A 27630-nucleotide genomic window follows, 5' to 3' on the forward strand; every position below is an offset into this window, starting at 1 on the left:
GCGGTGAGATAGGAGCGCGGCATCACCGGGAGCAGTGCCATGGGGCTGGGACTCCCACGGGGCCAGAGCAGGGCTGCGGCTTCCTGGCACTGCGGCAAGACGTGCTACCTGGCCCCACAGCTCCTCGGGACTGCTAGAGGTCCCGGGGCACCCGGCGAGGGGGATGGCGTTGCGGCCGCTGACACCCCCGGCTCTCCCGCCGGGGCTGGACCCTGCCCCGACTGGCTGTGTTTCCCTTGTGCCCCGTGGCTGTGGGCAGAAGAGACCGTGGTCCATCACTGAGTGGCATGTGGGGGGCTCAGGGGCTCCCCAGCCCTTCCAGCAGCCGAGGCCAGGCACAGCCGCTGCCGGTGGAGCGTCAGGCCTTGCCACGGGGCCGGCACGTACAGGGGGTCTGTCTAGGCAGGATCTGCCCGTGGGGGCTGCCCAGGGGACCCCCACTGGGGACCCGCAGGGGTGGGGGCGTTCCTGCTGGGGTGGTCACCCAGCACGGTGGTGCCTGGTCCCTGCCGTGGGGCGAGACCGGAGCGTGCCGGCGAGCTCTGTGCTGCCTCCAGCACGGCCCTGCTGCATCTGCGCGGGCAGGATGGGCTGCAAGGAGCTGGCGAGGGCAGGACGAGCGGTGCTGCCGGGATGCCACAGGCAGGGGCAGAGCAGGGCTGGACTGTGCCCACGCTGTGGGGCTGGCTGTGCCCACACCGTGGGGCCGGTGCTGCTGCATGGCCGAGGAAGCGCGGGTGCAGGATCCGGCGGTGAGGCCGGCTGCGCTTGCCATTGTTTGGTCCAGCAGCACTTCCTGCCCGCAGCCCCACGGGACGGGCAGAGGATTTCCTGGTGGGTCCGCGCTGCCCACTGCCTCCTGCATGGCGGTGCGGCGGCACCTTGGCTGGGACCGGCTCGGCAGAGCTGCCCTGGGCAGCAGCTGTGATGCCCACGTGCATTGCGGGGGACCCAGGCCCTGGTCCCAGCACCAGCTCCCTGTGGCAATGGGGTGCCTGGCACCTGCGTTCCTCTTGCCTGCCCTGCTGGCACAGGCAGCTGTGGCGTTTTGGGCTCAGCGAGGCGGCGTGGGGAGTCACTGGGCCCCCGGGACGGACGCCACGGGGAGCAGGGCTGCCGCGCAGGGGTGCAGCGGGCGCTGCTCTCGCACCGTGCCTGGCGCTTGGCTTCTCTTGGCACGGCAGCCGGTGGTCCTGGTGCTACGCAGGCGGCGTGGCCGCGCCAGGGCTGGGGGCAGTTTGGGCTGGGCTGGCCCCGGCTGGCAGCTTTGTGGTGGGAGAGGCGGGGAACGTCCCCTCCCCGATGGCGGCATGGGGACAAAGTGCGGAGGGCGTGTGGCATCGGCATGTGTGGCACCGGGAAGGGCTGAGCCGGTGCACGGGGTGGGCCGTGGTGCTCGGTGCCCAGCATCCCTTGCACGCGCGGGTGAGCCGGGGGCAGTGGGATGTGCCCGGCGAGGGCCGCGGCTCATCGCCCCCCACTCTCCCCACAGCCCCGGGAGAAGGGCAGGATGCGCTTCCACAAGCTGCAGAACGTGCAGATCGCCCTCAACTACCTGAAGCATCGGCAGGTGAGGGGGGGGTCGCGGGGCTGGCGGGCTGGCGGGACCCCCCCGGGGACCCCCAGGGCTGGGGTGCGCTCCTCGCCCTCCCTGCAGCCACCGCGTGCCTTGGCCTCGCAGGTGAAGCTGGTCAACATCCGCAACGATGACATTGCTGACGGCAACCCCAAGCTGACGCTGGGGCTCATCTGGACCATCATCCTCCACTTCCAGGTGAGCCCAGAGCCCGGCATGGCACTGGCCCCATGCCCACCGTGGGGCTCCACTGGCACCCGGCTGTGCCCATGCGCCGTGCCCGGCCTGGGGAGAATGTGGCAATGGTGGGGCTGAGGGTGGTGCCAGCGGTGCCGGGAGGCTGGGGCTCTGCAGCAACTGGGGGGGTCCCCGGTGCTGGTTTGGTCCCCCACGTGGGGCAGGAACAGGGTGGTGGTGGGGCTGGAGCATCGCTGCTGGAGGCTGCAGTGGGGTAGGAGACAGCCGCCACGGAGCAAGCGCGCCCGTGCGCGGTGGGAGCTGGCTGATGGGCTGGCGTAACCCCCCCTTGTCCCGGCAGATTTCGGACATCCAGGTGACGGGACAGTCAGAGGACATGACAGCCAAGGAGAAGCTGCTGCTCTGGTCCCAGCGGATGGTGGAGGATTACCAGGGCCTGCGCTGTGACAACTTCACCACCAGCTGGCGAGACGGGCGCCTCTTCAATGCCATCATCCACCGGCACAAGTAGGTGGAGCGGAGCCAGGTCGGCTTCTGGCTGCTGCATGTTGGGGCAGCGTGCCGAGCTGGCCAGGTTGGGCAGCACCATACCTGCCTGCGGGCACAGAGCTCCCATCTGCCTGGCAGGGACCCGGCACCCCCAGCCCTGTCCCTGCGGTGCGGAGCCTCCCTTGGCACAACCGTCCCCTGGCTCGGGCTCCTGGGTGAGCAGGGGCTCCCAGCCCCCGTGGTGGGGAGAGCAGCCCCCGGGGCTGCGGAGGACCCGGCTCCGGCACTGGCAGGATTTGGCCCCTTGCAGCAGCCGGGGGTGCAGGGTGATGCCATGCGTGGGGCAGGCGCGTGCTGGCTGGGACCGGCTGCCGGCGGGGCCAGCTGCGCCGATCCCGCTTTGGGGTGACGCAGGCACGTGCTCCCGACAAGTCTCAGCTCATCGGCCTGTGCCGGCAGTGCCGTGGCGGCACGGGGAGCCATGTGGTTTAGCCACCTTCCCACGCTCCCACCCGACCTGCCGACCCGCTGCCTGCGTGGGCAGGCGGGCGCTGACCCCCCCGGGCAGTGGGCGCCGTGCCCTCCGCAGCGTGCCGGGGCGCAGGCAGACAGGCCCCTGCGGGCCCTGCCGGGGCCGCCGCGCACCTTTGGGGAACGCAAGTATGTGCAGGCGTGCCGCACCCGTGCAGGGTGGGAGGAGGCACCCGTGCCGTGCCGCGCCGCGCCGAGCCGTGCTGCACTCCGCACCAAGCCGCCGCCGCGGCAGGAGCTCACCAACCGCTGCACTGAGCTCAGTCCCGCCATGGAGCGGAGCAGGCGGCATCAGGCCAGGAAGCAGCCACAGCGCCGTGGCACGGGGAGCTCGGCGCGGGCTCTGCCGGGGGCGGAGGACGGCGTGGTGATGGTCTGTGAAGACGTCCCCGAGTGCCCGGCGGCCCCCGGCATCAGCGGCTCCTTCTACTCCATCCAGCACAGCCTGCGCCTCAGGGAGCTGTAGGCACTGGGCTGGGCCGGGGGCTGGGACCCCCCCCTGGGCTGGGGGGGCCGGGGCTGCCACCTGCCCCACGGTGGGACTGGGGGGTCTGCCTGCTCCGGGATCCGTGCTCGGGGCCGTTGGGGTGGCCCCGGCTCCCGGTGCCCTTGGGCCGGGTGTGGGGTCTCGCCGGCACGTGGCATGGGTGTGCAGGGTGTTTGGGTGGCTCGGCAGAGGTGCAGGCAGCCCCTGGGGGGGTGGACCCGCTGTCCCTGGGGTTTTTCCAAACAACCGGCACCCACGCCTGCTGGAAACCTGCGCCGTGGGGCAGGGCGGGTGGAGGGCGCTGCCTGTGGCCTCCGGCCCGGCCGTCTGCCAGGCATCGCGGAAGAGCGGCCGCCGGCACGGACCCTGCTGCCAGCTACTGCGTGGTCCCCGGCGGGACCCCCGCTGACCCGTTCCCGCTGCCCACAGGCCCATGCTGATCGACATGAACCGGGTGTACCGCCAGAGCAACCTGGAGAACCTGGACCAGGCTTTCACCGTGGCCGAGCGGGACCTGGGGGTGACGCGCCTGCTGGACCCTGAAGGTATGGGCAGGGGCACCCGTCTGCGAGGGGATGGCGTCCTGGGGGGGTGGGGGGCCACCCCGCAGAGCCCCCATCCCTCTCCACCCCGGGGTCCCGCATCCCCCCGCCCAACTGTCCTCCCTCTCCCCAGACGTGGATGTGCCCCAGCCGGATGAGAAGTCCATCATCACCTACGTCTCCTCCCTCTACGACGCCATGCCCCGCGTGCCCGAGGTGCAGGATGGCGTCAAGGCCAACGTAAGTCTGGGGGCCGGGGGGCGTCCGCCTCCCCCCGCGGCGGGTGCCCATCCCCACGTGCCTCCCTCCACCCAGGAGCTGCAGCTGCGCTGGCAGGAGTACTACGAGGTGGTGACACTGCTGCTGCAGTGGATCCGCCAGCACACCGTCCTCTTCGAGGAGCGCCGCTTCCCCGCCAGCTACGAGGAGATCGAGGTGAGGGAGCCGGGACGGTGCCCTGGCACTGGCAGGGGGATGAAAGGCTCCGGTGAGCCGTGCCGGTGCCTGGGGAGGTGCTTGGCGGTGGCCCAGCTGGCTGGCGACCTGGCCGTGGGCTGGCTCATGCCGGGGCGAGTCCTCTCAGTGCAGGCAACCCTGGGCCGGCACTCACCCAGCCCTGCTGCACTGCAGGCTCACGCCAGCCTCGGGGTTGCGCGGCTCTGCAGGGAATGGGGAGATCCGGCCATGGCCACGGCACTGCCTGTCTCTGAGCCCGCCGCCGGTCCCAGCCCCAGCTGGGTCTGTGCAGCCTGGCCCTGGGGGGCTGTGGGGCAGTGGGGGGCTCGGTGCCGGTGCTGGCCAGGAGGCACCGGGGAGCGGGCGGCTGTGCCGTGGCAGAGCCGGGGCACCCCAGGCAGGGAGGGCCCCACTGACTCACTCTTTCCAGGCTCATGGTGAGTCACCAGTGGCAAACACAAGCTCCCCGCCCGGCCCCTTCCTTCCCACCGGCTCTACACGCATGCAAAATGGTGGTGGTGGGGGGGGACTTGCCTGACCAGGGGGTCGCGGCGCCCGGGGGTCCATGCAACCCACCTTAGCGGCCCCCCTCTTGGCAGATCCTCTGGCGCCAGTTCCTGAAGTTCAAGGAGACGGAGCTCCCGGCCAAAGAGGCCGACAAGAACCGCTCCAAGGCCATCTTCCAGTCCCTGGAGGTGAGCGGCACCCGCCGCCGGCCGTGCCTGGGGGGCTGTGGGTCCTGGGGGGCCAGGGTCCTGAGGCACTGGGGTTCTCAGGGCAGGGGTATGATCCTGAGGGGCCAGGGGTCCCGGGGCTCTGGGGGTCCCAAGGGGCTGGGAGTTCCAGGGGTCTGGGATCCTGGGCACCAGCTTGTTCTGGGGGACTGGGGGTCCCAGGATGCCGGGGGTCCTGGGATGCTGGGGGTCTTGCGGCAGCACTCAGCACACCCCTGCCACGTCCCTGCTGGGGCGGAGGCTGTCCCGTGCCTCTCCCATCTCATGGCTCCCACGAGGCTTTGCCTCCGGCACGGAGCAACTGAGATGTGGCACCCACGGCTGGGGCTGCTCCCCCCCGCCGGCTGCTGGGGGTCCCGGGGCCAGCGATCTGATGAACCTGGGGGGGGATGCAGGGCGCTGTGCAGTCCGGGCAGCTGAAGGTGCCCCCCGGGTACCACCCGCTGGACGTGGAGAAGGAATGGGGCAAGCTGCACGTGGCCGTCCTGGAGCGGGAGAAGCTGCTGCGGGCCGAGTTCGAGAGGTGAGTGCCGCGGGTGGGGGGCACCAACTGGGGTGGCAGGGGCTGCCGGCTCTGTGCATGGCGCCGGGGGGGGGGCTGGAGCTGGGCTGGCACCCGCTCCCCCTTCCACGCAGCCAAGCCGCTGGGCTGGGCCGGGGTGGGGTGGGGTGTCCCGGCCCCCCCGTCCCGCCAGCGATGGAACCACAGGGTGCATGAGTCATTGCCTGCCTCTGGGAAGCCAGCACTGCCGCCGGCCCCGAGCGCGGCGGCAGCCGGGTGGTGGTGGCTGTGCCGCAGGCTGGGCTTTGCCGTGCCACCGGCACCGTGCCCCGTCCCACGGGAGGGGCTCGCACCACAGCAAGGGAGACCAGGCCTCGCCGGGGCCGGCAGCGCAGGCAGAGAGCGGGACCGGGGCTGGCAGCGCAGGCAGGAGAAGGCAGCAGGGCCGAGCAGGCAGGCGGGCAGCCAGGGCAGGGTGGGGCTGGAGCCCTGCCCGCGGGCGGGAGCGGGATGGGGAGTGGATTGGGGATGGAGAGCGGGGTGGGAATGGGATGGGGCTTCTCGCCTGGGCGGGGATGGGATCCGGGTCTGCAGGGGCAGGATCAGAGCTGGGCTGGCACGGAGTCCCTGCTGGGTGTGCAGGAACGGATCTGTGCTGTGTGGGGCGTGATCTGGGCTGTGCGGGGCGGGATCTGGGCTGTGCATGGACAGGATCTGTGCTGTGCATAGATAGTATTTGTGCTGTGCATGGACAGTATTCGTGCTGTGCATGGACGGGATCCGTGCTGTGCATGGACAGGATCTGTGCTGTGCATAGATAGTATTTGTGCTGTGCATGGACAGTATTCGTGCTGTGCATGGACGGGATCTGTGCTGTGCATGGACGGGATTTGGGCTGTGCATGGATGGGATCTGTGCTGTGGGTGGATAGTATCTGTGCTGTGCGTGGACAGGATCCGTGCTGTGCATGGATAGTATTTTTGCTGTGCATGCATAGTATCCGTGCTGTGCATGGACAGGATCTGTGCTGTGCATGGACAGGATTTGGGCTGTGCATGGATGGGATCTGTGCTGTGCATGGACAGGATCCGTGCTGTGCATGGATAGTATTTTTGCTGTGCATGCATAGTATCCATGCTGTGCATGGACAGGATCCGTGCTGTGCATGGATAGTATTCATGCTGTGCATGGACGGGATCCGTGCTGTGCATGGATAGTATTCATGCTGTGCATGGACGGGATCCGTGCTGTGCATGGATGGGATCTATGCCACGTGGGGCAGGATCTGTGCCTTGCACAGACAGGATCTGTGCTATGCGGGTACGGGATCCGTGCCATGCATGGATGGGATCAGTGCCCCACGGGGCAGGATCTGTACCGTGTGTGGACGAGGTGAGTGCCCGCATGCTGACCCCAGTTCCGACATCTCCCCACGCAGGCTGGAGCGGTTGCAGCGCATCGTCAGCAAGCTGCAGATGGAGTCGGGGCTCTGCGAGGAGCAGCTCAACCAGGCTGACACCCTGCTCCAGTCGGTGAGCAGTGGCTCCGGCTGCGGAGTGGGGGCCGGGCGGCGCGCGGGGCCCTGACCGTGCCCCTGACCGTGCCCTTGGCCATGTCCCATCCCCAGGATGTCCGACTGCTGAACGCAGGGAAGCCGCCGCAGAAGGCAGCCGAGATCGAGCGGGACCTGGACAAGGCGGACGCCATGATCCGGCTGCTCTTCAACGACGTGCAGACCCTCAAGGATGGCCGGCACCCGCAGGGGGAGCAGATGTACCGCAGGTACGGTGCCGCTGCGGCACGGCCCACACGGCATGCCCCATGCAGGGCACCCTGGCACTCACCTGGCTGCAGGAACAGCCCACGTACCTTGTGCCCCCCACATCCCCTGTGCATGTCGCCATGCCCTCTGTGCCGACGTGCTGCCTGCCTGCAGGGTGTACCGCCTGCACGAGCGCCTGGTGGCCATCCGTACCGAGTACAACCTGCGGCTCAAGTCGGGCGCGCCAGCGGCAGCGGTGACTGTGCCGCTGGGGCAGCGACCGCGGCAGGAGCTGGACGAGGCCACGCTGCGGTACCTGCAGGACCTGCTGGCCTGGGTGGAGGAGAACCAGCGGCGGCTGGGGGCGGCCGAGTGGGGGGTGGACTTGCCCACTGTGGAGTCCCACCTGGGCAGCCACCGCGGCCTCCACCACTCCATTGAGGAGTTCCGCACCAAGATCGAGCGGGCGCGGGCCGACGAGGTGAGCCGCCCACTGCCAGGTCTCCCTGGGGCTGCCCCCACCCCTGCTCCCGGGGGTCCTCGACGTGCCATGGCTGCACACAGGCTGGTGGGGGGCTCTGAGAAGAGCAGCCCATCCTGGCCACCCCAGCCCCAGCTCTGCCCTCGCTGGCTGCCCGCTCCGGAGCCCCTCTGTGCCCTGGGATTCCCTGGACGGGCAGAGGGCACCCCGCTGCCCCCCTACCACTCTCGCGCCCCAGGGCTGCCCCCCCCCACTGCCCGCTGTCCCACCTTCAGCCAGGGGGACGTGGCAATGGGAGCAGGCGCTGCTGCCAGTGCAGAGGGGCTGCCGGGGCTGGCGCTGCTCCCTCCGTGCACGGCTCTCGCCCGCCCCGCGGCCCTGCCCCAGTGCTCCCCGGCATTAGGGTCTCTCCCCGGACCCCACTTTTTGGAGGCCGGGGTGCTCTGGGGAGGCTGGGGTGCTGCTGTCCCCATGGGGTGGGACGGGAGGTCCCTGCGCTCACGACACATCTCCCCCAGGCACAGCTCTCCCCCGGTCCCCGCAACGCCTACCGGGAGTGCCTGGGCAAGCTGGACCTGCAGTATGCCAAGCTGCTGGTGAGGCTCTGGGCTGGGGTGGGGGAGGTGCAGGACATGACATGGGGGTGACATGCAGCGGGGAGGTTGTGTGACATGGGGGGGATGTGTGGGGAGGAGGATGTGGGGGGGAGAGGTGCGGGGAGGAGGATGCAGGACATGGGGGAGATGGAGATGTGTGGGGAGGAGGTGCAGGACATGGGGGAGATGGAGATGTGTGGGGAGGAGGTGCAGGACATGGGGGAGATGGAGATGTGTGGGGAGGAGGTGCAGGACATGGGGGAGATGGAGATGTGTGGGGAGGAGGTGCAGGACATGGGGGAGATGGAGATGTGCGGGGAGGAGGATGCAGGACATGGGGGAGAGGTGCAGGGAGGAGGGTGCGGAGGCAGCCTACCCCTGCGCCCGTTCCCAGAACTCCTCCAAGTCCCGGCTGCGGCACCTGGAGAGCCTCCACGGCTTCGTCAGCGCTGCCACCAAGGAGTTGATGTGGCTGAACGAGAAGGAAGAGGAGGAGGTGAACTTCGACTGGAGTGACCGCAACCCCAACATGACGGCCAAGAAGGAGAACTACTCGGTACGGAGAGATCCTGGGACGTGCCGCCCTGTCCGCTCCCTGTCCCTGCACATGGCTGTCCTGCCCTGTCCCTGTCCCTATCCCTGCATGTGGCTGTCCTGCACTGTCCCCATCCCCCCCTGTCCCTGCATGTGGCTGTCCTCACACGGTCCCTGTCCCTCTGGCCTGGTGGTGACAGATTTTTGGAGGTGCCCCCCACACCCTGTGGCAGAGGATGCTCTTTGGCCACACCGCTGCGCCGCTGTGCTGTGCTGTTTGCCGAGGCTCCAGCCCTGCTCTTATCTCCTCCTCGTGCCAGCTCTGCTCGTTATCTCCTTGCTGTCTGATCTGGGGCTGGAGGCACTCTTCCCCTCGCTATCGCTATCGATTGACTGACTGAAACCACATCTGTGCTCTGCAGCTGAGCACCCCCAGCCCCTTAACCCTGCTTCTGCCGCATCTTCTGCTGCGCTTGCACACCGATTGACGGTCGCAGATCCCCCAGACTGGACTTGGGGTGTCGCAAACCTCTGCACCACTGTCCCGCCCCACAGTCTCTGAGCATCCCCAGCCCCATCCCTCAGCCCCACAGACCCCGTGTCCCCCTCTCTGAACACCCCCAGCCCCCATGTCCCCACCCTGAGCACCCTCAGTCCCCATGTCCCCCTCCCTGAGCACCCTCAGTCCCCGTGTCCCCTTCCCTGAGCACCCTCAGTCCCCGTGTCCCCCTCCCTGAGCATCCTCAGCCCCCATATGCCATCCCTGAGCACCCTCAGCTCCCATATCCCCCCCCGAGCACCCTCAGCCCCTGTGTCCCCCTCCCTGAGCACCCCCATCTCCTGTGTCCTCCTCCCTGAGCACCCCCAGCCCCTGTGTCCCCCTCCCTGAGCACTCCTAGCCCCCTCCCTCAACCCCCTCAAACCCTGTCCCCCAGTGCCCCTACCCCTGCCCCCCCCCACTCTCTGTGCCCCCCAGCTCCCCACCCCAGCAGGCTTCTGTGGTGAGTGCTGGACCCAATACCCCCCACCCCAAGCATCCCCCTCCAGCTTGTCCCCAGTAGCCCCCGGCAGCCTCAGAGTGCCCGGGGTGGGGGCAGAAAGGTGCCTCAATCCCGGGCACATGCAGATGTGCACAGATGTGTACATACACGCGTGCCCTGCCGGGGGCCGGGCGCTCATCCCCCCCCCTTGGGGCTGTGCCAGGGGCTGATGCGGGAGCTGGAGCTGCGGGAACGCCGAATCAAAGAGCTGCAGAGCACGGGGGACCGGCTGCTGCGGGAGGAGCACCCGGGCAGGCAGACCCTGGAGGTGAGGGGGGCTGTGGCGGGGGCTGGGGCACTGCGGCTCCCTGGTGGGGGCCGTGGGGTGGTGGGCACGGCGGCTCACTGGCGTGGGGCAGTGGGCAGTGCATGGGTGGGCTGGGGCAGTGCAGGTAACTGCCTGGGCTGAGTGGGGGCTGGCAGCGGGCAGAAGCAGCAAGGTTGGGGCTGGCCGGTGCCGGTGCCGGTGCTGGTACAGGCAGGGCAGGGTGACGCATCCCCTTTTCAGGCCTTCCAGGCAGCCTTGCAGACCCAGTGGAGCTGGATGCTCCAGCTGTGCTGCTGCATCGAAGCCCACCTGAAGGAGAACAGCGCTTACTTCCAGGTAGGGTGGGGTGGGAGGGGGTGCCCCCACCAGCGCACCCACGGCCGGCCGGGCAACCACCCTGGCTGACTCCCCCTGCCCCCCTAGTTCTTTGCCGACGTGAAGGAGGCTGAGGAGTTCCTGAGGAAGACGCAGGAGAACATGAAGAAGAAATACTCGTGCGATCGCAGCATCACAGTCACGCGCCTGGAGGACCTGCTGCAGGACTGCATGGTGAGTGACCCCTGCCCACTGCAGCCCCAGGGGTGGCCCCCCCCGTGTGTGCCCAGCTGCAGGGTGCCTGGGTGACATCCCCACATGTGCACCCCACTGCAGAGCTTCAGGGATGACCCCCCAATACGTGCACTCCGCTGCAGCACCCTGGGGTGACCCCCCCCGCTGCAGTGACCTCCCCCCAACAAGCAGACCCCGCTGCAGGAGTGACCCCCTCCCAGTCCCCTCCAGTGACCCCCCCCATAATCCCCCTCCCCATTGCAGACTCTCTCTGCAGTGACCCCCCCATCCACAACCCAGGGCCCCTGTGGGAGTGGGTGAGCCTCCCACGGAGCCTCCCACCCCTACACTGCCGCCTGATTCCCAGACCCCCGCCCCACCATGGGGCTCCCCCTACCCAGCAGGGCACAATGGGGGGCAGCATCCCCTGACCCCACTATGCCCACAGGAGCAGAAGGACCAGCTGGCAGAGTACGGGGGGCAGCTGGCAGGGCTGGCCCGCCGCGCCAAGGCCATCGTCCAGCTGAAGCCTCGCAGCCCCAGCACCCCCCTCCAGGGCCGCCCACCCATCCAGGCCGTCTGCGACTACAAGCAAATGGAGGTGCGAGGGGGAGCGGGGAGCTGGGGGGGGAGGGCCGGGGGGGGGATGTGCGGGGACCCCCCCAACCCCGGGCTCACGCCACCCTGGCCCCGCAGATCACGGTGCACAAGAACGACGAGTGTGCCCTGCTCAGCAACGCCCAGCCCTACAAGTGGAAGGTGCTGAGCGCCGCCGGCAACGAGGCCATCGTCCCTTCTGTCTGCTTCCTTGTGCCACCCCCCAACAAGGAGGCACTGGACGCCGTGCACAGGTGAGTGCTGGCCACCCCCCCAACTCCTGGGTCATGCCATTGGCTCCATGGCACCGTCCTCGTCTCCCCGCTCTGCCGTGGGGTCCCCTCACTCACGCCGCCTCTCTGCAGGCTGGAGGCCACCCACCAGCACCTCCTCGTGCTCTGGCACCAGCTGCACCTGGACATGAGGAGCCTCCTGTCCTGGCAGTACCTGATCCGTGACATCCAGCAGATCCAGTCCTGGTCCCACCTGACGGTCAGTCGTCCCCCAGTGCCAGCACGGGGCAGCACCCAGCCCGGGGGGTTCCCCCCGGAGTCCCACTCCAGCGGTGGGAGCTGACAGTGCCCTTTCCCCTGCCCAGTTCCGCACGATGCAGGTGGAGGAGTGCCGGCAGGTCCTGCGCAGCCTGGAGACCCACTACCAGGAGTTCCTGCGGGACAGCCAGGACTCGCAGAGCTTCCAGCCCGATGACCGGCTGCATGTGGAGCGCGAGTACAACGCCTGCACCCAGAAGTACGAGCTGCTGCTGCGCAGCCAGGAGAAAGGTGAGCCCCCTCCTCCCTGTCACCCTGTGTGCTCCCTGGGGCATCCCCTCCATCCCTGGCAATGCGGACAGGGCGAACAGAGTGGGAAGCTGCTAACCTGTCCCTGCTGTCCCCACAGGAGAGCAGGACGAGTCCCTGTGCAAGAACTACATCTCCCAGCTGAAGGATATCCGTCTGCAGCTGGAGAGCTGCGAGACCCGCACCATCCACAAGATCCGCCTGCCCCTCGACAAGGACCCGGTCAAGGAGTGTGCCCAGCGCATCAGCGAGCAGCAGGTATGCGTGCACACACGTGTGTGCAGGTGTGCAATGCACATGGACGGGAACCTCAGCACCCAGAGCGGGGCTGGTGTCTGTCTGCCCACACTGGTGGGCTGCAGACCCCTTCTCTGCTCTGTCTCTTCTCCTCTGGGGTCGGGGGTGGCCGGGGGCTCTGCGCGCCAGGTCCTGGCTGGCAGGACATGGAGTTTGGCACGGTGTTATATGGGGGATCAGCCACGGGCAGGGCTCGGCCCCAAACTGCAGCTGGCAGGCGCCAGGCAGGGAGTGAGAGACCCTCCTCTCCCTGCAGCAAATCCACCTGGAGCTGGAGGGCATCAAAAAGAATCTGGACAAGGTCAGCGAGAAGACAGAGAAAGTGCTGGCCCAGCCAGAGCAGGCCAGCTCGGCCCCCGTCTTGCGCTCAGAGCTGGAGATCACCCTGCAGAAGATGGACCAGGTGTACAGCCTCTCCAGCATCTACCTGGAGAAGTGAGTGCCCAGCCCCTGCGCGGCTCCTTGGTCATCCTGGGCTGGGGAAAACTGCTGCATCAGCTGGGATGAGCCTGGTTGGGCCAGGGGTGAGCTGATGAGGTCCGGAGGAAGCTGGTTGTGCCGGCGTATCCTTCCCTTCCCATAAGCTCCTGGCTGTGTGCCGACTGACGCTGCTGCCCGGCACTGGCTGAGCCCATCTCCTCTCTCCACAGGCTGAAGACCATCAACCTGGTGATCCGCAGCACTCAGGGGGCAGAGGAGCTGGTCAAGAAGTACGAGGACCAGCTGAAGGATGTGCAGACCGTGCCGGCTGACCTCAAAGAGCTGGAGGCCAGCAAGGCCGAGCTGAAGGTAATGGCTAGGGCAGCACTGTGCCGGAGGGGAGCTGGGGGGGAGCCGGGGCCAGGGCTGACCCGTGCTCTGTCTGCCACAGCGGCTGCGCACACAGGCAGAGGGGCATCAGCCCTTCTTCAGCACGCTGGAGACTGACCTGAGCAAGGCCAAGGATGTCAACGAGAGGATGGTCAGGGGCCACAGCGAACGTGACGTGGATCTGGACCGCTACCGGGAGAGAGTCCAGCAGCTGCTGGAGCGCTGGCAGGCTGTCCTCACCCAGACGGACCTGCGCCAGCGCGAGCTGGACCAGCTGGGCCGCCAGCTGCGGTACTACCGCGAGAGCTGCGATGGGCTCCTCCAGTGGATCCAGGACGCAAAGCAGCGGCAGGAGAAAATCCAGGCAGTGCCCATCACCGACAGCAAGACTGTGCGGGAGCAGCTGCTGCAGGAGAAGGTAGCACCCGTGGCAGGGCAAGTGGTGCTGGCCTGGCCGGTGCTCTCGGCCATCCCTGGCTGCGGTGGGGTGGCAACGGGGCGCCTGAGCTCACCCCCACATGTTTCCCCAGAAACTCCTGGAGGAGTGCGACCGCAACAAGGAGAAGGTGGAGGAGTGCCAGCGCTACGCCAAGCAGTACATCGACGCCATCAAGGTGCGCCCGCTGGCTGTCCCTGCCTGCTCCGGGCTGGCCTCCCCGGTGGTGCCGGGGCAGGCGTGGGACTGGGGAGGGGTAGACCAGTGCCAGGCGGCCCCGAAGGACCTGGGGGCTTGCTGGGGATGCTGGCCAGCGTGCTGAGGACCCCTCTCCCCAGCAGGATTATGAGCTGCAGCTGGTGAGCTTCAAGGCACAGGTGGAGCCGATGGCCTCTCCGGCCAAGAAGCCCAAAGTGCAGTCTGCGTCTGACAGCATCATCCAGGAGGTGAGGGGGGGGCCCTCTGTGTGCAGGCCTGGGGCGCCCCACGGGTCCCGCTGCGTGGCTGATCCTGAGCAGCTCCTTCCCCAGGAGCGGAGGACTGCAGCCCTTTGCTGAAGGGATGGGTGTGGGGGGGCTGGCATGCAGGCTCACCTCCGTCCGGCCCCACCACTGCTGGGGTGCCGGGCAGCTGGGTGGGGGGATTGCCACGGACACGCTCCCTCCCTGCTGACCCCTGCCGTCTGCCACAGTACGTAGACTTGCGGACGCGGTACAGCGAGCTGACCACGCTCACGAGCCAGTACATCAAGTTCATCACGGAGACGCTGCGGCGGCTGGAGGAAGAGGAGGTAGGGGAGCGGCATGCGGGCATGTGGGGTGGCATGACTCCGGCTGCGTTCTCTTTCCTGCATAACAACGGGGAACATGGTTCATGATGACTGCCGGCCCCCCATCACTAACGCTGGCCCATGGCCTCTAACCCCGCTCTGATCTGGGCTCCTGGGACCGAAGCTGCTGGCTCTGGGTGCAGTGGGTCTCCGAGCCGAGAGGGCCAGCTGGGGCGGCACACAGAGCCAGCTCCAGGCGCTGCCGGGCTCTGGCGTGACTGGTGGTAGGAGGCACTTCCCAGATACACGTAGTGCAGTCAGCATCTGCCTTCCGCATGAACGCTGTGCTCGGGCGCCGCGGGACCGGAGCCCTCGGGTGTTCTGTCTTGGTAACCTTTCTAACTCTTGGTTTCTGCCCTTGGAAGTCGAGCCGCTTTGCCAGTGCTTTGTCTTGGGGGATGTTTGTGTTGGTGGGGATCTAATGGAGGGTAAAAAACCAGGATGACTCTGGCATCCCTGCACCAGGTACTCACTCTGCGCATGTCCCCCTCCCCACGGCACCCCTCCGCCTCACCCCATGGCTGTCAGCAGCCTGCACGCCTCTCCTGCTCGCTGCACCCCTGCCCTCTGGAGAGCCACTCACCCCCGCACTCCTCACCCTCCTCTGCCTCTGCCTCTGCTCCCGGGCCCTCACTGCACCTCTTGGGGTGGCGCGAGGGGACCCAGCCCCGCGGCACGGGGGTCCGGCTCACCCGCATGTGCGCTGCCTCTGCCCAGGTCCCGCACGGAGCGTGCGCCTGCCTTGCTCACGGTGCATGTGGCACAAGTGCTCTGCGGTGCAGCCACGCAGGAGCTGTGTCGGCCCTTTGGCAGACGACTGGTTGGCTGGGTTGCCTGGAGCGGGCCAGCGGGGAGGGATTCGGACCAGCTGGGGCAGCACGGGCTGGAGCTTGGATTGCTCTCCACATCGTCAAGGCTTTCCTGGGAGGGAAAGCTCCGCTGGCACCTCCCTTGCCACCCACTCCCCTCCGTCCTGCTCACCCCGGTGCTCTGGCTGGGTCTCTCATTTCCCTGTGGTGATGGCTCTCTGCACCGGCCCCTCTCACACGGGGAGCCCCGGTGAGCATGGGAGGAGGCTCCCCTCTGCGGGGGGCCGGGGCAGGGCTCTGGCTGGAGGGCAGTGGGCACGGTGGTGGTGTGCAAGCTGCTCGCATCCGTCTCCATCACCTCGGGCTTTGCTCGCGCTCCATCCCTTCTCTGTGGTACGTGGGCCATCCTTGCTTCTTGCACTGCTGTCTCGGTCCTGTCGCCCGTCCGCCCACGCTGTGCTAAGTGGGACACGGTAGTCGTGTGTCCCCTGTCTGCCATACGTCTTCTGGAAGCTGGCATCACCGCCTCCAGCTCGCGGGGAGGCCCAGGGACCTGAAGCCATTCCATGCGCATCCTCCACCCCTCCGCCCCGGACTGTCCCATCTCTCGGTGGTGCGTGGTTGTGGCTGGCATTGACACCGTGGCTCGGTCGCATCCCTTGTGATTTCTCTCTCTCTCCCCCCTCTGTTTTCTCTGCACCCTCTTTCCCCTCCAGAAAGCCGCCGAGAAGCTGAAAGAGGAGGAGAGGAAGCGGCTGGCGGAGGTGGAGGCCCAGCTGGAGAAGCAGCGGCAGCTGGCCGAGGCCCACGCCAAAGCCAAGGCGCAGGCGGAGGCAGAGGCGCGGGAGCTGCAGGTCCGCATGCAGGAGGAGGTCACCCGGCGGGAGGTGGTGGCCGTGGACGCTGAGCAGCAGAAGCAGAACATCCAGCAGGAGCTGATGCAGTTGCGGCAGAACTCCGACCACCAGATCAAGTCCAAGGTCAAGCTAATCGAGGAGGCCGAATACAACCGCAAGAAGGTGGAGGAGGAGATCCGCCTCATCCGCCTCCAGCTGGAGAGCACCGAGAAGCAGCGGGTGGGCGCCGAGACGGAGCTGCAGGAGCTGCGGGCGCGTGCCGAGGATGCCGAGCGGCAGAAGAGGCAGGCACAGGAGGAGGCTGAGCGCCTGCGCCGGCAGGTGAAGGAAGAGAGCCAGAAGAAGCGGGAGGCAGAGGAGGAGCTGAAGCGCAAGGTGCAGGCCGAGCGGGATGCGGCGCGGGAGAAGCAGAAGGCAGTGGCGGACCTGGAGAAGCTGCGGCTGCAGGCGGAGGAGGCCGAGCGGCGGATGCGGCAGGCGGAGGCCGAGAAGGAGCGGCAGATCCAGGTGGCCCAGGAGGTGGCCCAGCGGAGCGCTGAGGCTGAGCTGCAGAGCAAGCGGCTGTCCTTTGCTGAGAAGACGGCGCAGCTGGAGCTGTCGCTGCAGCAGGAGCACATTACGGTGGCCCACCTGCAGGAGGAGGCCGAGCGGCTGAAGAAGCAGCAGCTGGAGGCCGAGCGGTCGCGGGAGGAGGCCGAGAAGGAGCTGGAGCGCTGGCGGCAGAAGGCCAACGAGGCGCTGCGGCTGCGGCTGCAGGCAGAGGAGGTGGCCCACAAGAAGGCACTGGCGCAGGAGGAGGCAGAGAAGCAGAAGGAGGACGCGGAGCGGGAGGCTCGCAAGCGCGCCAAGGCGGAGGAGTCGGCCCTGCGGCAGAAGGAGCTGGCGGAGGAGGAGCTGGAGAAGCAGCGGGAGCTGGCGGAGGGCACGGCCCAGCAGAAGCTGGCGGCAGAGCAGGAGCTGATCCGGCTGAAGGCAGAGATGGAGAACGGGGAGCAGCAGCGCCTGCTCCTGGAGGAGGAGCTCTTCCGACTGAAGAAGGAGGTGAGCGAGGCCATCCAGAAGAGGAAGGAGGTGGAGGACGAGCTGGCCAAGCTGCGGGCCGAGATGGAGATCCTGCTGGAGAGCAAGGCCAAGACGGAGGAGGAGTCGCGCTCCACCAGCGAGAAGTCCAAGCAGCGGCTGGAGGCCGAGGCCAGCAAGCTGCGGGAGCTGGCCGAGGAGGCTGCCCGGCTGCGGGCCCTCTCTGAGGAGGCCAAGAGGCAGCGGCAGCTGGCAGAGGACGAGGCTGGCCGGCAGCGGGCCGAAGCCGAGCGCATCCTGAAGGAGAAGCTGGCGGCCATCAACGAGGCCTCGCGGCTGAAGGCGGAGGCGGAGATCGCCCTGAAGGAGAAGGAGGCCGAGAACGAGCGGCTGCGGCGGCTGGCAGAGGACGAGGCCTACCAGCGCAAGCTGCTGGAGGAGCAGGCAGCCCAGCACAAGCAGGACATCGAGGAGAAGATCGCCCTGCTGAAGCGCTCCTCGGAGAGTGAGCTGGAGCGGCAGAAGGGCCTGGTGGAGGACACGCTGCGGCAGCGGCGCCAGGTGGAGGAAGAGATCCGTGCCCTGAAAGCCAGCTTCGAGAAGGCCTCAGCGGGCAAGACCGACCTGGAGCGGGAGCTGAGCCGCATCCGCGGGGAGGCGGAGGAGGTGCAGCGCAGCCGGGAGCAGGCTGAGCGGGAGGCCGAGAGGCAGCGGGCGCTGGCGCTGGAGGAGGAGGGCCGCCGGCGGGAGGCTGAGGAGAAGGTGCAGGCCATCCTGGCGGCCGAGGAGGAGGCCGGGAGGCAGCGGCGGCTGGCCCTGGAGGAGGTGGAGCGGCTGAAGGCCATGGTGGAGGAAGCCAGGCGGCAGAAGGAGCTGGCGGAGAAGGAGTCGGAGCGGCAGATCCAGCTGGCGCGGGAGGCGGCGCAGAAGCGGATCGAGGCGGAGGAGAAAGCCCACCTGGCCGCCGTGCAGCAGAAGGAGCAGGAGCTGCTGCAGACGCGGCAGCAAGAGCAGAGCCTCCTGGACCGGCTGCGGGAGGAGGCCGAGCAGGCCAGGCGGGCGGCGGAGGAGGCAGAGTTCGCCCGCAGCAAGGCTGAGCAGGATGCCAGCCTCTCCCGGCAGCGGGTGGAGGAGGCCGAGCGGCTGAAGCAGCGGGCAGAGGAGGAGGCTCAGGCCAAGGCGCAGGCACAGGCAGACGCGGAGAAGCTGCGGAAGGAGGCTGAGCTGGAGGCGGCGAAGCGGGCGCAGGCGGAGCAGGCGGCCCTGCGGCAGAAGCAGCTGGCGGACGCTGAGATGGAGAAGCACAAGAAGTTTGCCGAGCAGACGCTGCGGCAGAAGGCGCAGGTGGAGCAGGAGCTGACCAAGGTGAAGCTGCAGCTGGATGAGACGGACCACCAGAAGGGCATTCTGGATGAGGAGCTGCAGCGGCTGAAGGAGGAGGTGACCGACGCCGTCCGGCAGAAGGCCCAAGTAGAGGAGGAGCTCTTCAAGGTCCGGGTGCAGATGGAGGAGCTGGCGAAGCTCAAGAACCGGATCGAGGAGGAGAACAAGGCGCTGATCCTCAAGGACAAGGACAACACGCAGAAGTTCCTGGCGGAGGAGGCCGAGAAGATGAAGCAGGTGGCGGAGGAGGTCGCCCGCCTCAGCGTGGAGGCCCAGGAGGCTGCCCGCATGCGGAAGCTGGCTGAGGACGACCTGGCACAGCAGCGGGCGCTGGCGGAGAAGATGCTCAAGGAGAAGATGCAGGCAGTGCAGGAGGCCACACGGCTGAAGGCCGAGGCGGAGATGCTGCAGAAGCAGAAAGACCTGGCACAGGAGCACGCCAAGCGGCTGCAGGAGGACAAGGAGCAGATGCAGCAGCGCCTGGCCGAGGAGACCGAGGGTTTCCAGAAAACCCTGGAGGCTGAGCGCCGGCGGCAGCTGGAGATCACAGCTGAGGCCGAGCGCCTCAAGCTGCACGTGGCGGAGATGAGCATGGCCCAGGCCAAGGCCGAGGAAGAAGCCAAGCGGTTCAAGAAGCAGGCGGAGGAGATCAGCGAAAGGCTGCACGAGACCGAGCTGGCCACGCAGGAGAAGATGACGCTGGTGCACACTCTGGAGATCCAGCGGCACCAGAGTGACCAGGACGCGGAGAAGCTGCGGAGGGCCATCGCTGACCTGGAGCAGGAGAAGGAGAAGCTGAAGCAGGAGGCAGCGTTGCTGCAGCAGAAGGCAGAGGAGGTACTGGGTTGTGGGTCCCCCTTAGCGGTGGTGGTACGCAGGGAGGCCTTCCCTCTCCCCAGCCGCCCTGCACCATGTCCTGAGACAGCAGGTGCGTGGGTGGCTGGCCAGGCTCTGGGAGCTGTGCTGGCCGGTCCCCAAGGACCGTTGCTGCAGCGCAGGCGTGCAGCCTCCAGCCCTGGAGCTGCACCCTGCACCTGATGGGCTTGGAGCTGGCTGCTGGCGCCGTCCAGGAGGCGGAGGCGTCACTGAGCCTCCTGCCCCAGCATCCGTCCCCCCTGCCAGGGGTCACGGCGAGTGGCTGCTTGTGGGGCAGGACCCCCACGTGCAAGTCAAGGGCGTGCACAGAGCCAGGATCAGGTGCAGCGAGGCAAACCCCACAGGGAGGTGTCAGAGCAGGACCTCCCACCCCCTGCTGCCTCCTGCTGCCAGCAGCTCCTGCTACGGAGGGGTGATTCCCACCGCCTGTGCCAGCTTTTTGGCCCCGTGGCGCATCCTGCCCTATTCCTCTCCGTAGGCAAGACCTGTCCCCAGATCCCAGCCTCGGTACCAGGCAGGGATTCCCTAACTCCCGCAGAAGAGCTTGTGTGTTTTCCCTGCTCGTTCCACCCACGTGTTGTTTGCTGTGGCTCTCTAACCTCAGCTCTGCTCCCTTAACTCTTAACCTACATAGCAGAGTGATTGGGTGAATCTGCACCCCTACCAGCCCAGTGCCACCCCTCCTCCCTGTCCTCCTGCCCCAGCCCACCCCTGCTGCCCCATCAGTGCTGCCCTCCTAGGCAGATGGTGCCATCTGACCATGCTGTCCTCTCTCCCACCCCAGATGCAGGTGGCCCAGCAGGCGCAGCTCCGCCAGGAGACGCAGCTTCTCCAGCAGACCTTCCTGACGGAGAAGGACGCCCTGCTGCAGAAGGAGAAGTTCATCGAGGAGGAGAAAACAAAGCTGGAGAAGCTCTTTAAAGATGAGGTGAACAAAGCCCAGAACCTGAAGGCGGAGCAGGAGCGGCAGCAGAAGGAGATGGAGCAGGAGAAGCAGCAGTTGAAAGCCATGCTGGACGAAGCCAAGAAGCATCAGAAAGAAGCAGAGGAAAATGTCCGGCACAAGCAGGAGGAGCTGCAGCAGCTGGAGAGACAGCGGCAGCAGCAAGAGAAACTCCTGGAAGAGGAGAATAAGAAGCTCAGGGAGAGACTTGAGCAAATGCAGGAAGAGTACAAGGCCGCCCTGGCCCAGACACGAGAGATCATGATCCAGACAGACGACCTGCCTGAGGAGGCTGTGGTTATGACAACGCAGCTGCTGGATGTCAAAGCTGTGCCCAATGGCAGAGACGTGGTGGATGGCTTAGCACAGAACGGGGAGCCAGAGTTCGCATTTGACGGCATCCGTCAGAAGGTATCTGCAGAGAAGCTGGCTGATGCCGGCATTTTGAGCAAGGAGAGCTTAGACAAGTTGGCGAAGGGTGTTGTGAGTGTTGGTGAGCTCTCACAGAGGGAAGACATCAAGAAGTACCTGCAGGGCAAGAGCAGCATCGCCGGTTTGTTAATCAAACCCACCAATCAAAAGATGAGCATCTATGAAGCCATGAAGAAGAAGCTGCTCAGCCCAGGCACTGCGCTGGTGCTCCTGGAAGCGCAGGCTGCCTCCGGCTTCATAATTGACCCTGTGCGAAACGCGAGGCTCTCGGTGAACGAGGCAGTGAGAGAGGGAGTGATTGGACCAGAACTGCACAATAAAATGCTGTCTGCTGAACGGGCAGTAACCGGCTACAAGGATCCTTACACGGGTGACAAGATCTCCCTCTTCCAGGCCATGATGAAGGAGCTCATCGTCAGGGAGCACGGCATCCGCCTGCTCGAGGCCCAGATCGCCACCGGCGGCATCATCGACCCTGTCAACAGCCACCGCCTGCCTGTAGAAGCTGCCTACAAGCGGGGCTACTTTGACGAGGAGATGAACCAGGTCCTTTCCGACCCCACCGATGACACCAAGGGCTTCTTCGACCCCAACACACAGGAGAACCTCACCTACCTGCAGCTCATGGAGCGGTGCGTGACTGACCCAGACACGGGGCTGTGCCTCCTGCCACTCACTGACCAGGCAGCCAAAGCAAGAGAACTGGTCTACACCGACAAAGAAGCTAAGGATGTCTTTAAGAAGGCCACGGTGACAGCACCATTTGGCAAGTTCCAAGGGAAGACGGTGACCATCTGGGAAATCATCAACTCTGAATACTTCACTGAGGACCAAAGGCGGGACCTGATCCAGCAGTACAGGACTGGCAAGATCACAGTGGAGAAGATCATTAAGATCATCATCACGGTTGTGGAGGAAAGTGAGAAAAAGAGCCAGATGTGCTTCGAGGGCCTCCGAGCCCCTGTGCCTGCCGCTGAGCTGCTGGAAAGCAAAATCATCAACAAGGACCTCTACAATCAGCTGCACCAGGGCAAGAAGTCTGTGAAGGACGTGGCAGAGATGGACTCTGTGCGGCGGTACCTGAAGGGCACAGATGCCATTGCTGGCGTCCTAGTGGAGTCAACTGGCCAGAAGCTCACCTTCTATGATGCCCTGAAGAGAAACCTGCTGAAGCCAGAGATTGCCCTGTCCCTGCTGGAAGCACAGGCTGCCACCGGCTACATCATCGACCCCGTGAAGAACAAGCTGTTCTCCGTTGATGAGGCAGTGAAGGCTGAGGTGGTGGGGCCAGAGTTTCATGAGAAGCTGCTGTCCGCAGAGAAGGCGGTGACTGGCTACAAGGATCCCTATACGGGCCAGACGGTTTCCCTCTTCCAAGCACTCAAGAAGGGCCTCATCCCCAGTGATACCGGGGTCCGTCTGCTGGACGTCCAGCTCGCCACTGGAGGCATCATCGATCCTGTGAACAGCCACCGGCTCCCGCTCGAGGTTGCTTACAAGAGGGGGTACTTGGACCCGGAGATAAATGAGGCTCTGTCCGAGCTCCGAGATGACGCCAAGGCTTTCTATTGTCCCAACACCCAAGAACACCTCAGCTACGCCCAGTTGCAGAAGAACTGCCACCGTGACAAGCAGACTGGCTTCTGCCTGCTGCCCCTGTCAGACAAAGCCATCCAGTCGCAGCAGGAGGAGGTCTACACAGACAGCCAGGCAAAGGAGTGCTTTGACAAGGCAACCATCGAGGTGCCAGTGGGCAGCATGAAGGGCCAGACAGTGACCATCTGGGAGCTGATCCACTCTGAGTACTTCACAGAGGAGCACAGGCGGGAGCTCCTCCGACAGTACAAGACTGGCAAGGTGACCATCGAGAAGATCATCAAGATTGTGATCACCATCATCGAGGAGGCAGAGACCAAAAAGCAGGAGAAGCTGACATTCAGTGGTCTCCGGGCACCTGTACCTGCCAGTGAGCTGGTGGAGTCCCGCATCATCAGCAAAGCCCAGTATGAGCAGCTGAAGGAAGGCAAGAAATCGGTGAAGGACCTCTCTGAAACAGATGCGGTGAGGAGATTCCTGCATGGCAGCGACTGCATTGCCGGCGTCTACGTGGAGGCAACCAAGGAGAAGCTGAACATCTATGAGGCCATGAAGAGGAACCTGCTGAGGCCCAGCACCGCCGTGGTCCTCCTGGAGGCCCAGGCAGCAACCGGCTTCTTGATCGACCCTGTGAAGAACCGGAAACTGTATGTCAATGAGGCTGTGAAGGCTGGTGTCATTGGGCCTGAACTGCACGAGAAGCTGCTGTCTGCTGAGAAGGCTGTCACTGGGTACAAGGACCCCTACTCAGGCAACACCATCTCGCTCTTCCAGGCCATGAAAAAAGGACTCATCGTCAAGGAGCACGGCATCCGCCTGCTCGAGGCCCAGATCGCCACTGGTGGCATCATCGACCCCATCAACAGCCACCGCCTCCCCGTGGAGGTGGCCTACAAGAGGGGCTACTTTGATGAGGAAATGAACCAAACCCTTTCCGACCCCACCGATGACACCAAGGGCTTCTTCGACCCCAACACCCATGAGAACCTCACCTACAGGCAGCTGAAGGAGAAGTGCATTGAGGATCCTGAAACGGGCCTGTATCTGCTGCCTCTGCGGGAACCTGAGAAGCCTACAGTGGTGGAGAAGACCCAGGTGTACACAGAGGCAGAGACACGGAAGGTGTTTGAGGAGACGCGGGTGGACATCCCTGTGGGCAGCAGGGCAGGTTCCTCCATGTCGCTGTGGGAGATCATGCACTCAGACCTGCTGCCAGAGGAGCAGCGGAAGCAGCTCATGGAGGAGTTCCAGTCGGGCCGTGTGTCCAAGGAGCGCATGATCATCATCATCATTGAGATCATCGAGAAGACTGAGATCATCCGGCAGCAGAATCTCACATCCTATGACTACGTACGGCGCCGCATCACGGCTGAGGACCTCTACGAGGCCAAGATCATCTCTCTAGACATCTACAACTTGCTGAAACAGGGCTCCAAAACCTTCCGGGAGCTCCTGGACGTGGAGACTGTCTGGAAGTACCTCTATGGGTCAGGCTGTGTGGCTGGCATCTACATCCCCTCTTCCAAGCAGAAGCTCAGTATCTACCAGGCACTGAAGAAGGGGCTGATCAACTCCGAAGTGGCCCGCTCCCTCCTGGAGGCCCAGGCTGCCACCGGTTTCATGATCGACCCCACAAAGAATGAGATGCTGACTGTTGACGAAGCGGTCAGGAAAGGCGTGGTGGGGCCTGAAATCCATGACCGGCTCCTGTCCGCAGAGAGGGCTGTGACTGGTTATAGAGACCCGTACAGCGAACAGAAGATTTCCATCTTCCAGGCCATGAAGAAAGACCTCATTCCCAGCGAAGAGGCCCTCAAGCTCCTCGATGCCCAGATAGCCACCGGTGGCATCATCGACCCGCACCTGGGCTTCCATCTGCCCCTGGAGGTGGCCTACCAGCGGGGCTTCATCAACAAGGACACGTATGACATGCTGTCGGAGCCCAGCGAGGTGCGAAGCTACGTGGACCCGTCCACGGAGGAGAAGCTCAGCTACACGCAGCTCCTGAAGCGGTGCCGGAAGGACGAGAACAGCGGGCTCCTCCTGCTTCCACTTTGCGACACGAGGAAGCTCACCTTCCGGGGGCTACGGAAGCAGATCACTGTGGAGGAGCTGGTCCGTTCGCAGGTGATGGACGAAGCCACTGCCCAGCGCCTCCAGGAGGGCCTCACCTCCATCGAGGAGGTCTCTAAGAACCTGAAGAAGTTCCTGGAGGGCACCAGCTGCATTGCTGGTGTCTTTGTGGACTCCACAAAGGAGCGGCTGTCCGTGTACCAAGCCATGAAGAAGGGTATCATCAGGCCAGGCACCGCATTTGAGCTCCTGGAGGCGCAGGCGGCCACAGGGTACGTGATCGACCCCATCAAGGGCCTCAAGCTGACAGTGGAGGAAGCTGTGCGGATGGGCATCGTGGGCCCTGAGTTCAAGGACAAGCTGCTCTCTGCTGAGAGGGCTGTCACCGGCTACCGGGATCCCTACTCTGGAAAGCTCATCTCCCTCTTCCAGGCCATGAAGAAGGGTCTGATCCTGAAGGACCATGGGATCCGCTTGCTCGAGGCCCAGATTGCAACAGGAGGCATAATCGATCCCGAGGAGAGCCACCGCCTCCCTGTGGAGATTGCCTACAAGAGGGGCCTTTTTGACGAGGAGATGAATGAGATCTTGCTGGATCCCAGCGATGACACCAAGGGCTTCTTTGACCCCAACACAGAGGAGAACCTCACCTACCTGCAGCTCATGGAGCGGTGCATCACTGACCCAGAGACTGGCCTCTGCCTCCTGCCCCTGAAAGAGAAGAAGCGGGAGAGGAAGACCTCCTCCAAGTCCTCTGTCCGCAAGCGCAGGGTGGTGATCGTTGACCCGGAGACGGGCAAGGAGATGTCCGTGTACGAAGCCTATCGCAAGGGCCTCATTGACCACCAGACCTACCTGGAGCTGTCGGAGCAGGAGTGTGAGTGGGAAGAGATCACCACCTCTTCCTCTGACGGCGTCGTGAAGTCAATGATCATCGACAGGCGCTCCGGGCGCCAGTACGATATCGACGATGCCATCAGCAAGGGCCTGATCGACCAGTCAGCCCTGGACCAGTACCGCTCAGGCACCCTCTCCATCACCGAGTTTGCAGACATGCTCTCTGGCAACATGAGTGGCTTCCGGTCACGGTCGTCCTCTGTGGGTTCATCCTCCTCCTACACCGTCAGCCCAGCCCCTACACGAACGCAGATATCTATGTGGAGCGACCCAACCGAGGAGACTGGGCCAGTGGCAGGCATCCTGGACACGGACACTCTGGAGAAGGTGTCCATCACGGAGGCAATGCGCCGCAACCTCGTGGACAACATCACAGGGCAGAGGCTGCTGGAAGCCCAGGCTTGCACCGGCGGCATCATTGACCCCAACACCGGGGATAAGTGCTCCGTCGCCGACGCGGTGAACAAGGGCCTAGTCGACAAAATCATGGTGGACCGCATCAACCTGGCACAGAAGGCCTTCTACGGCTTCGAGGACCCACGGACCAAGACGAAGATGTCAGCAGCCCAGGCCCTGAAGAAGGGCTGGCTGTACTACGAGGCTGGGCAGCGCTTCCTGGAGGTGCAGTACCTGACGGGGGGCCTGATTGAGCCCGATGTCGAGGGCCGTGTCTCCTTGGACGAGGCGCTGCAGAAGGGCACCATCGACACGCGCACAGCCCAGAAGCTGCGGGACGTGAACACCTACTCCAAGTATCTCACCTGCCCCAAAACCAAACTCAAGATCTCCTACAAGGATGCAATGGACCGAAGCATGATCGAGGATGGGACTGGCCTGCGGCTGCTGGAGGCCTCCTCCCAGTCCAGCAAGGGCTACTACAGCCCCTACAACGTCAGCAGCGCTGGCTCCACCTCCGGCTCGCGGTCGGGCTCCCGGACAGGGTCCCGGTCGAGCTCCAGGCGAGGTAGCTTCGACGCCACTGGCTCCGGCTTCTCCATGACCTTCTCTTCCTCCTCCTACTCTTCCTCGAGCTTTGGGCGCAGATACACCGCGGGTCCCCAGAGCACTGTGGAGGCGGCCGCCCTGGCCCTCGCCTTGTCCCTCCTGAGAAGGAGCTGCGGGTGGGAGGTGAGCGGGGAGCACTCCGGGCTGTGTGGGCCCCCGCTCCGCGTGGCCTGAAACGTGCCGGCCCCTGCCCGAGGAACCCGCCGCCTCGCCTGCTCCGCATGTGGCAACGCTGCTGGCTAATCACTAGTATTTTTTTTTTAATTTTTAAACTCCATTCTTCTTCCAAAGCAGTGCCTAAAGTTTAACCAAAAAGACTAGACTAATATATTAATATATACGATTGTTCTGACAGTATTTGTATATTAAGAGATGAGAGAGAAAACACACTACCCTCCCAGATCTGCCGCCCCGGGAGCCTGCTGCCGTTCCTGCCCTCTGCAGAGCCGATCCCACCCAGCCACTCGGAGACGGCGAGGCAGAGCCGGAAAACAGGAAAACAGTTCCGTCTTTTTGGTCTAACCACTTAGTGACTCTTTTGTAATTAACCCTGCTGGCTTCATCCCCCGCATCCCGAAGGAGGAGACGACCCTGTCCCCGCGGCGTGCCGCAGCCGGCATTCCGGCAGAACAGAGGAGGACATCGCAGGCTCCCCGCTGCTCGGTGCCAGACAGCCACTTCATACCGGCCCTGGAGCTGTTGCCTGGACCCCTTCCACCCGCTCTCGGCGTGGCGAGGAGGGGGCTCTGTGCCCCAGCTCCTGAGCTGCCCCAGCTCCCGAGCTGCCCCAGCTCCCTGGCTTGGCCTCCCGGCACATCCCCACCACCACGCCGTGGAGCCGATGCCCCAACCGTAAGTGCGCGCTGGCGCTGCCCGCTGCTTCCGCGCCGTGCGGAGGGACCTGCCTCCGCTCCACTGCTTCGCCCGCCGAGGGGCTTCGCTGCGTGTCCGCTGCCACCTCCGCCAGCCCGCCTGCCCGCTCGCCGGGATGCACCTGCCGCGCTTGGCTCTCCATGCCCACGTGGCTTGTGTCGCCGCTAGCTGGCAGCCGCGCCTGCTGCTGCCTGTCTCTCTGTCTGTCTGTCTCTCCGTGTATCTGGGAAGTGCTCTGCACAAGGTTGATTTCTTAACACTGATGTGGCTTAATGAATTGACAGGCGTCCGCCAGAGCCCGTGCCCGAGCTCGGCAGAGCCTGCACTGCCAAAGCCAGCCCGGCTCCGCGCG

General features: G+C 65.4%; 1 protein-coding gene across 24 annotated transcripts in view; it reads left to right on the top strand.

The window, feature by feature from the left end:
* The window catches only part of PLEC (plectin), a 63103-nt gene that overhangs the window by 34568 nt on the left and 905 nt on the right, over positions 1-27630 (top strand). For 23 of the 24 annotated variants that reach the window (XM_069780241.1, XM_069780242.1, XM_069780243.1 and 20 more), the window contains 29 exons: positions 1493-1570; positions 1682-1774; positions 2115-2281; positions 3711-3826; positions 3957-4063; positions 4139-4258; positions 4879-4974; positions 5409-5536; positions 6954-7047; positions 7143-7297; positions 7452-7758; positions 8277-8354; positions 8749-8910; positions 10092-10196; positions 10437-10532; positions 10620-10745; positions 11194-11346; positions 11442-11596; positions 11708-11834; positions 11941-12124; positions 12243-12400; positions 12696-12874; positions 13090-13228; positions 13311-13667; positions 13780-13863; positions 14027-14131; positions 14377-14475; positions 16040-19420; positions 20244-27257. In XM_069780241.1, coding sequence (XP_069636342.1) covers positions 1493-1570; positions 1682-1774; positions 2115-2281; positions 3711-3826; positions 3957-4063; positions 4139-4258; positions 4879-4974; positions 5409-5536; positions 6954-7047; positions 7143-7297; positions 7452-7758; positions 8277-8354; positions 8749-8910; positions 10092-10196; positions 10437-10532; positions 10620-10745; positions 11194-11346; positions 11442-11596; positions 11708-11834; positions 11941-12124; positions 12243-12400; positions 12696-12874; positions 13090-13228; positions 13311-13667; positions 13780-13863; positions 14027-14131; positions 14377-14475; positions 16040-19420; positions 20244-26579 — 13485 coding nt within the window. In that variant the 3' untranslated portion in view covers positions 26580-27257. The remainder of the gene's footprint in view (positions 1-1492; positions 1571-1681; positions 1775-2114; positions 2282-3710; positions 3827-3956; positions 4064-4138; positions 4259-4878; positions 4975-5408; positions 5537-6953; positions 7048-7142; positions 7298-7451; positions 7759-8276; positions 8355-8748; positions 8911-10091; positions 10197-10436; positions 10533-10619; positions 10746-11193; positions 11347-11441; positions 11597-11707; positions 11835-11940; positions 12125-12242; positions 12401-12695; positions 12875-13089; positions 13229-13310; positions 13668-13779; positions 13864-14026; positions 14132-14376; positions 14476-16039; positions 19421-20243; positions 27258-27630) is intronic. The other variant, XM_069780262.1, reaches the window with a different exon arrangement.

The sequence above is a fragment of the Haliaeetus albicilla genome, chromosome 3 (assembly GCF_947461875.1).
Source record: "Haliaeetus albicilla chromosome 3, bHalAlb1.1, whole genome shotgun sequence".
Lineage (NCBI taxonomy): Eukaryota > Metazoa > Chordata > Aves > Accipitriformes > Accipitridae > Haliaeetus > Haliaeetus albicilla.